This window comes from Hesperophylax consimilis, chromosome 10 (assembly GCF_061612785.1).
Source record: "Hesperophylax consimilis isolate HC1 chromosome 10, BYU_Hcon_1.0, whole genome shotgun sequence".
NCBI lineage: Eukaryota > Metazoa > Arthropoda > Insecta > Trichoptera > Limnephilidae > Hesperophylax > Hesperophylax consimilis.
Genome location: NC_142845.1, coordinates 19,233,607 through 19,242,816, shown reverse-complemented (window position 1 = coordinate 19,242,816; position 9,210 = coordinate 19,233,607). Strand labels below are relative to the sequence as shown.

Here is a 9,210-nt window from a genome sequence, read left to right as displayed (position 1 = left end):
CGCTAACTGCTCATAGATGATGGATTTCATAAATATCGTATTGACATAGGGCTTCAAGGATCCGTATAAAAACATCAGAAGTTACAACTATCGATCTGACATTGTAAAGTTATCGATTTCACTGTGCTAGTCACTAGTCATCCAAATTGATGACCAGGGGATCTGACATGGAATCTGGGTATCATTTCGATGAGCTGTAGGCAAACCACATGATCATCATTTTTACAGTGTAAAAGAATGTTAGCAGAATCTATCCAATTTTTATGACATAAAATTATTGGAAAAAGTTCTAGGATGGAATAAAAAGTTCTAGAGGATGGAATAAAAAGTTCTAGAGGATGGAATAAAAAGTTCTAGAGGATGGAATAAAAAGTTCTAGAGGATGGAATAAAAAGTTCTAGAGGATGGAATAAAAAGTTCTAGAGGATGGAATAAAAAGTTCTAGAGGATGGAATAAAAAGTTCTAGAGGATGGAATAAAAAGTTCTAGAGGATGGAATAAAAATGGAAATTTCATTCAGAAATTCAGGTCATCTTATCAAAATTATTTTATTAAAAAACTTCAGTCAATTATATACAAATTTAATTTATTTGTCAAAACTTTTTAAACAAGATTACATAAATATTATAAGAATCCACACAAAATGCAAAAAATTAAGGAAACAGTAGTTTCAGATTCTTATTACATGTAAAAATAATTCTAAAGTAAATAGTTTGAAGTAAAGTGTCGGATACTTCTAGCATTAGAGTGTTATCTGTTTCAACAAAAAAAAAAAAAATTTTCATCCTTTTCTCGGCTAAATCATTATTTTTGAACCTTCAGTCCTATTTCATATCTGGTAACACCGTTATTGTCAAACAATATTATTTCCTATCGTTTTTAGTGTTTTTTACTTTTTATTTTAAATATTAATCAATCCAGAACAACCTTCAGGGTGTACATAATTGAATATAACTAAATCTGTCCAACTCATTGCGAGAACCATGTAACTACAGGTAAATTTTCAAATAAAAACTTTAAAAACAAACACTTCCAAAGAATTTCAAAAGACTATTAACTAATAATATTGGAGAATTAACAATTGTGTTAACATAAACCTTCAGATGTGTACACAGTCCAAACTAAAAAAATCAGTTCGGTAGAACCTTGCATGGGACAAAATATCCAACTAGTGCCCCATGGACAAAAGAATTAGTGACAACAGAACCTTAAGTACTTGTGTGAAGTGAATAATTTACTACCATATATCATGGAGATGCTAAATACATAACTAAATATCAAGAAACAGTAAAAAATAAAAAAATAAAATCTCAACACATTATGGATGCCTAAAGTAAAAAAAATTATAATAAAAGAATTCAATGCGCAATACTCACGGAAGATGGATATTGTACATCAAAAACTTTAAAGATAATCTCATCAAATACAAAAATGACAGTGCTGACGAATTCTTACATAATTTAGTGCATGGTCATTCGTCAAGTGAGTTGGACATTAAAGCTAAACATTGCTAGGGTCTGGTTGAATGCATACTACGTAATTACACGCTAAGTGAATGCTTCCATTCTGAGATACAAGCCCGACGGCACTTCTCGCTCGGGGCTCACAAATGTCTATTTCTTATAACTAACTCATATCTGCTAATCTTATATCACCACGAGGAGGAACCACCCAGTCTGGACCACACGGTGGAGCATTTGTGGGTTTGTATCCAATGCACATATGCCACATTGTAACATTTGTATCGAATTAACATATGCCACATTATAGCGTTTGTATCGAATGCACAAACACATATGCCACGTTGTAGCGTTTGCATCAAATGAACATATCGTCGCTAGGCCCGTAACGTCTATTTTACAGGAGACTGAAAGAGCCAATTTTTAGAAAGAAGAGAAAATGAAGATGGACCTCAAAATAATATTCATATATTTATATATAATAAGTGTCCATTCATTTTCATGTTTAAAAATGCATTTTTCTTTCTAGTAAAATATAATTTTTTTTAACGTTGGAGGTATTATGTGCCCAGCGAGAATATGAAACATATGCCCCTCTGTAGTGTTTGTATCAAATGCACATGTGTCACATTGTAACCGATGAGCAAACAGTGAAATTACATTAAGCACTCTTTTAAAAAAATAAATCACAAATGATTGGCTGAAAATTGTTTGATTGGCTGAAAAATGTTTGGTTGGTGAATGCACACTTTTGGTTTTCTTAAACTCTTTAAAATGATTGCAACTAGACCAATACGTGCTTAGTTACCATAACTATTAAAATATTTCTATCTAACATTATGTCGCAGTCATGTTAAAACTTCTTTCACAACAAACGCACAAATCTAACTAGAAGATTTACAATTTGAAATTACAAAGCAAACACTCTTTTAGAATATTTGTTTAATTTATGTACAAGTTAAATCTCAAAGAAAAGATCTCATTTTCATGGTGATGAAGAACCATTAATGTTGAGCGTACGAGATCTCACGAGTCGCGACGGGTGATTCCTCCATGGCTTATGACACCTCCTTGCTGTCTGGCTGGGTGGTGATGGTGGTGGTGGTGGTGTTGGTTGGATGGTTGGATGGTTGGATGGATGGACTACTTGATCTCCTTGGCGTAGGCGTCGAGCTCTGCGTCGAGTTGTTCCGCAGTGGGGGGCGCGGGGCGGGGCTGGCGGCCCCCGCGGCCTCCTCTACCCCCGCGGCCTCCGCCACCTCCTCGCCCACCTCCGCCTCCAGATGTTGTGCGATTAGCTAGAAAAAGATTAGAAAATTAATTAATGATTTTGTTTTTTATGTCATTTTTGCAAGATAGTAATTAATTCATCCAGGGACTATTGATGTACCTTGATTCTATTTTAACACTCTAGTAGTGTACTCTACCGTACGACTACTGCAGGGTTAGAGGGGACGGCGAGCGGGTGTTCCAAAACTAGTTCAGATGCATACTCTAGACAGTGGTATTTTCATATTATATGGATACCTGTTGATGAAACTATATGCTTATCACTTTAACATATTTTCCTGCGTTCCTCCACCCAATTACCTGTCCCTGTCTGATAGTGTGGAGTACATATTATATCAGTGACATTGCAACAATTTATTGTACATGGCCAGTCTGTTAACACACTCTGGGCCGGAAACGTAGTTCTACCCGTTCGGTCGATTGATGCTTAAAGGGAGAAGGGTAGTTCTACCTTTTGCGCCGGCCACATTTCAATGAGAAAAAAGTCGGAATTAATCAATGTTTTTATATGAATATTATATACATATCTCTTTGTAAAGGTCCCAACTATGTGTACATAATTATCAAATCGTAATGCAAGTCTTCTTTTTATATTTATCTTCGTGCCTTTCGTTTACATCAGTATTTCATCACAAAAAAGGATAGTATATTATTTAGATAACATATTTTGTTATCGTAATGCAAATTGTCCAGTAAATTAATTCAATTAGAGGGATGAGGGTTTCTTTTTACAACCGTGAAACCTGATTCGAATCTCTATCTCTGTTCCGCACCCACTCAACTCCTGTGTGCTAACAAGTGAGAGATGTCAGGCGTGTTTAAAGAAAGTAGGTATGGGCAAATACCGATAGACGAACCTAAATAAAAATATTACAAGGTTAATTGAGTTGCATTTCAAATAATATTCCATTTTCGTTACTACTACGTTAGTACTTTTATAGCTTGTGATTGCTAAGTTACTACGTAGAAATTTTTACCAAAATATTTTAATTATTTTCTAAGATATAGCAATTTAAAACAAATTTAAAAAAATCACGCGGTACCTTTATTTTCGCCAGGAGACAGCGTAGCACCAGCGCAAAAAATACCCGCCAGAAATGTGTTAAGAAAACCTGTGCAGTGTATATGTTAAGTATTCCTTCAGTGCTGTGAGTCTATTATGGAAGCTTGTCAAATGATAACAGGCAGTGTCCTTCATGACCATAATATCAGTGGGTAGAATTCCTTTCCAAATCTAACCGTTAACCACAGCTCCTTAATAGTTGTGTCAAATATTGATTACAGTCCACTATAAAACCACAAACTGATTTGCATACAACATTTATGATTCCAATAACATTAAAAATGCGTGGAAGAATTATTGATTTTAAAAACGATCTAATGCTACGTATAAATATGTAGGCGAAATTTTTCGTGAGCCGTGAATTAAACCGCAAATGACGCAAAATTCCGCTTGCGTTGCTTTGTTCCTTTACCGCAATTCGTAGCTCGACTTGGGGAAAATTTTGGCTTTTTATTCACACCACAAGACACACATGCTTAACCGGTTGTGTGCCCTAAGCGCGTTTACGCGCTCTAGGTAGCCGTGTTCACAAGGCCGGCCATACAAAATGAGCGCGTTAACGCACTGTTCTATATGACGATTTTGCTTGTCAAGCTCAAGTAATTTGAAAAATATGGAACCCACGGTGACATCTATTAGGATGATGAAGAAATAATTATAATATAACAGTTCACAGATTATATCGACTTTAGAGTGATCTAAATGAAGCTTCAAGGTATCGGTGTAAAAAATTCGCGGCCTGTCGGTACATCCTAGCAAAATCCCTTCCTAATTAAGGGGTTAAACGGTTCAGACCTAGTTACGTCATTATAACGAACATGCCGATTTGGCGGCAATACAAAATGGCATATTTTAAATCACTGTAGAAAATTTATTCGTTAACGTAGAACTAAATATTTCGTAATTTTATTAAAAACAAAAAATACTGTGAAAATACCCTATTTTCTTAAACTAAAGGGAAATAAATACAAAAAATTTTTTTTTACATTATCCACAACACCAGGACGCCATCTTTTTGATGCTGGTATTTGGGAGAAGTATTAGAGTTTCTAAGAGAACACTTACTTCTAGCCTGCGGCCTCTGTCGTGGTGATCGCGGGGCTCTGTCTTGCTGTTGCCTGGAGGGTGCTGTGCCCCCTAGCCGGCCGCCCCCGATGCCCCCGCCAAGCGCGCCGATATCGGAGGTGGCCAGCTGGATGTTCATGGCGCGCCCGTCAAGGGGCACACCGTTGTATTGCTTCATCGCCTTCACGGCATCGGCTTTACGCTCAAATACCACATCGGCGGTTCCTGAAAGGTTAACATTTTAAATTAAAACCATTGTTTATACTGTACAGTACAAAATGCAAATAATTCTAGATATTTTGAGGAAAAAGACAGTTACAACAAATCCTTGATAAGTCATGATAAGGTTCAAACTGGTATAAAAATAAATTGGGTTTTTTCGCTCACGGACTCAAGCTGCTCAGCAGTTATCAGTTCAGTCAGAAGTTAGAACATTATTTGATAAAAACTAAATAAAGATTAAATTAAAGGTTTACTGTATGTATCAGTTATCATATCAATAATATATCAAGTAGCTATATCAATACAACATCAAATTAATTCAACAAATTATTTAAAAAAATCATTAAAAAAAATGTGATTAAATAAAAGAGCATTTCAAGGTAAAACTGGTAATATACGTATTAGGTTTATTCTCCAATCAATATTGACAACATGTGTGTTACTTTTTTACTGAATTTGTTTACATTGGCCATAAAATGAAAAAAGGGGTTTATGTGTTTTAGAGGTATTAAAAGATTATAGTGCCAAGGAAATTTCGAATAACCGAATCAAACTAAAAATTTATAGTGGTTCGCCAGTTGAAAAAGATGTTTAACAATAATTATAATATTGTTAACAGCATCACTTATGCAGAGTGGTAAAGAGTAGGTTTTGAAATAGAAAAGGAATAAAGGAAAAACACTGACCTAATGATCTTCCAGATCTGTCGTAATGCACAGAGGCGCTCTTGAGCATTCCGAACTCGGCGAACAGCTCCTGGACGTCAGACTCGGAGACGCCGAAATCCAGATTGGACACCAGCAGCTTGGTGGAGCCAGCGCCGGCCTGGCGCTGAGCTAGCGAGGGGGCCTTGGCTCCCCCAAACTGCCCAAACATGTCGTGCTTCCATGTTCCATTCACGTCACCCTGAAACGTGTGTTCTCATAGAGGCCATTGTCCCGCCGCCCAAACAGACGTCCGGACCGTCCTCTCTCCTTCTGAATGCCTTCCAGCACGCACTCGACTCGGGCGGACTCGGACTTGTGTGCACAGCATTACATCAATCTGATAGCTACCCCTTACCCATTACATAGACTCCCAATTAAATTTAACTTCCGCACTGCTTGTGAATAGTGACGGTGAATATTATTCTCTCTTTAGATTATTGTAAAAAACTGGATATGTATGGAATTTTAATTATAACTATTGTTTTAGTATTAAGTTATATTCAAATAATGTACTTCTAGTCAATTTTTTGTTAAAATTAGTACAGAAGGTTGTGGGGTGTCGGTATTTGTGAATAAAAGCTTTATATTATAAATAAAATATCTAGCCAGTAGGAGTATCGATTGTAAGAGAAATCTTATAGAGAATAAATAGAAAGTTTTAAGTGTGGTGTGAAGGAAAACAATAATTATGTACCCTATAAGAATAGTGTCATTGTAGTTGTGTTTTGTGTTCAGTAGACATTATCGCTGTTATAATTCAGAAGTTTGAGGCATGATGATAGAGGACATTTATTTTTTTAACATTTTTCATCAGATAATTCAGGGATACATAAAACGGCATACATCTTTACAAATACTTGGACACTTTAAAAACATTTTTTTATCATCACATTTCAACATACATTGGATAACTAAAGTCCGTTGCAACTAAAAAGTCTTTCACTAGAATGTTTATGCACTTTTATATTTTTGAAGCCACTTGTTAGCTCTTATTACTGCTTTTTGTTCTTTGGATCAGATATCCCTATGAAGTTCGTCTATCATGGATGCTTTCTGGTTACAATTAAATCTGGGCTCCACAAATAAGTCAACCATTTTGAAGTTCAGTGTATCATCCAAAACTCAACTCCTTGTGAACAAGGAAGGTTGCATCGTTATCCAAATCCATTGTGGATATTAGGGAAATCCTTAGATTTCTTGAGTTGTTCAAACTCTGCTCACAGCAACAAGGCTTTTCATCTCAATAGATTAACGAATTCCAGTCTTCTAACCACATCTAGGTTATGATGCTTTATGAAGAAAGATTCTAAGATGGTTCTTAGTGTAATAATCCAGATTCCGTCATGTGTATTATGCATTTTGGCTTGTGACTGTTGATATTGATGCCATATGAATCTAGGATCGGTGTGTTATATTCGAGGGTTCACACTCAGGGCAGGGAGAATGGAAAGAAAATTTTAACACTCCAATTTGCAAAGGAGGAACAATCTTGTAAGACTGTATAGATGCAAATCAAATTGAATGATCGCAGACAATACGTACTGAGGTAAGCACCATTTAAACAACTACGAGAATTACTCAACAAGCTAATTCATTTGGAAAGGCTTCGGTGTTGGAGTAAAATGTTGACAGTTATCATTAGAGCTAATTCGCGCCATTCCGTGAAGACAATGGTCGCTATGCCCCCAAACACATCAGTCAATTTGACTTTGTTTGGGAATACATCTGCGTGGCAGTTTGTAGCACTGTCAGTAAAGGGGCAACTCTCGGAAAAACAAATATGCTTCCTCGAAATGAGTCACGTCTCTCGCCGTCCCACACCCGGCGACAAGCACGCTCATGTTCTTGAGAACAAACGTGCGTCGTTTTAGTCCATATGAAAGAAAACATGAATCAAGTAGTTACCCTCGTATATTTTTGTTGCGGTTTCGCAATTCCACCGCGATTACGACTTCTCTGAACGCCACCTCCAGCTCCACCACTAGGGCGAGTATTTCTTGGTCCTCCTTGCGCCCCGCCACGACGAGGCGTCCCCCCTTCTCTTCTGCCGCCACTCGGGGGGCGCCTACCACTTCCACCACTAACACGAAGTGATTTAGATGACTTGATAATATCATCTAAGCTCATATCAATTTTATCCACCATTTTAATACGAATTGAGATAAACAAATAAGGAACTTAACAGACGCACGACCAACACAGCAATGGCGGAACAAACAATTACGCCGTGTCTCTAGAATCCAGAACGAATCAAAGAGAAAGCATTTCCGCTTACCATAGACTACTAAATGCTAAATATGCTGCTAATAATATTTTAAAGGGGGGTATATCTGAACACGTTTAACATAATATTATTTTGTTATCGTCATATTATATATTCATTTGGCCTATAGCTAAAATTAATCTTTTAGTCAAAAGAGTTTCTTGAATAATATTACTAAAATCAAATCGTATTCGACAAACATTTCGCACAAAAATAAACACTATAGTATTCCCAGGCAGAGTCATGATCCATTCAAAAGGAACGTACGTCGGAATTTAACGAGTATCAATTCTGTCTAGACCGATGAATAAAATACATAATATTTTAGGCGGTTTTCATGGAATCGAAAAAAACGCGAGTTGGTACTATTTTCATTTACATACGCGCACAAGTTTATTTGTTAAAATAAATTATTTACATTTTAAAAATAACTAACCAAAAAATCGTTAAATGACATTTTCAAAAAAGAAAGCAATAAATATATTTTTTTATTCAAAAATTTGTCAAGCTTTCTAAAAATTTCGATATTCAAAATTGGGTGGTCAAATTACCTTTTCATTACGGATCACCTTCGAATTCGAAGTGTTAGAAATCTAGAAATAAGTTGTCCCGGACCGAAACTTAGATTTAAACTTTATTACGATAATATATTCCTTAACTATTTTAGTGTGTGTTTTATGAAATAAGGAAAAATGTTTTTTTTTATAACTTACAACGTACGTAGGAATATTAAAGCCAATTAAAGCATTCGACATTCTAGGAAGAAGGAAGATTTTTATGAATGGCTTCATCGATGACGTACGTACGATCTCTGCCTGGGACTGATATATTTATATTATTCTATTTACATACATAACAGTATTTTAACTTATCTATCTGTTTTGTAATAATTTGAGCACTGCTTAAAAGTTTATTTACAGTGAAAATATTATTATTTTAAAATTGCCCATTCAAATGAAATATTTCATAACACATAAATAATTGTCACAAATTAATGCCATGTAAATTTTAAGTGTTATGCTAAAAATAATATATGTAATGAGAGTATCTACACAATCAAAATTAAATACTTCGGGGAAATAAAAATGTTTACAGTTAAAATACGTCTTTAAACTAGGGCCCATAACCTGTTGAAACACG

General features: G+C 35.7%; 1 protein-coding gene across 1 annotated transcript; it reads right to left on the bottom strand.

Moving 5' to 3' along the window:
- Positions 1 to 565: 565 nt before the first annotated feature.
- Positions 566 to 8,033, bottom strand: Ref1 (RNA and export factor binding protein 1). Its single transcript, XM_089636703.1, has 4 exons — positions 7,713 to 8,033; positions 5,787 to 6,006; positions 4,879 to 5,103; positions 566 to 2,758 (listed from the first exon to the last, which is right to left on the bottom strand). Exons 1-4 carry the CDS (start codon positions 7,950 to 7,952, stop codon positions 2,604 to 2,606), a joined length of 840 nt encoding a protein of 279 aa, XP_089492829.1. The 5' UTR covers positions 7,953 to 8,033; the 3' UTR covers positions 566 to 2,603.
- Positions 8,034 to 9,210: the final 1,177 nt, after the last annotated feature.

Bases quoted from the DNA above. Each gene is read 5' to 3' on its own strand.
- Ref1 (XM_089636703.1), bottom strand. From the start codon at position 7,952: ATGGTGGATAAAATTGATATGAGCTTAGATGATATTATCAAGTCATCT. The intron at 6,007-7,712 runs GTAACTACTTGA...CACACGTTTCAG, and splicing joins CGCAACAAAAATATACGAGG to GGTGACGTGAATGGAACATG. The intron at 2,759-4,878 runs GTAAGTGTTCTC...ATCTTTTTCTAG, and splicing joins ACAGAGGCCGCAGGCTAGAA to CTAATCGCACAACATCTGGA.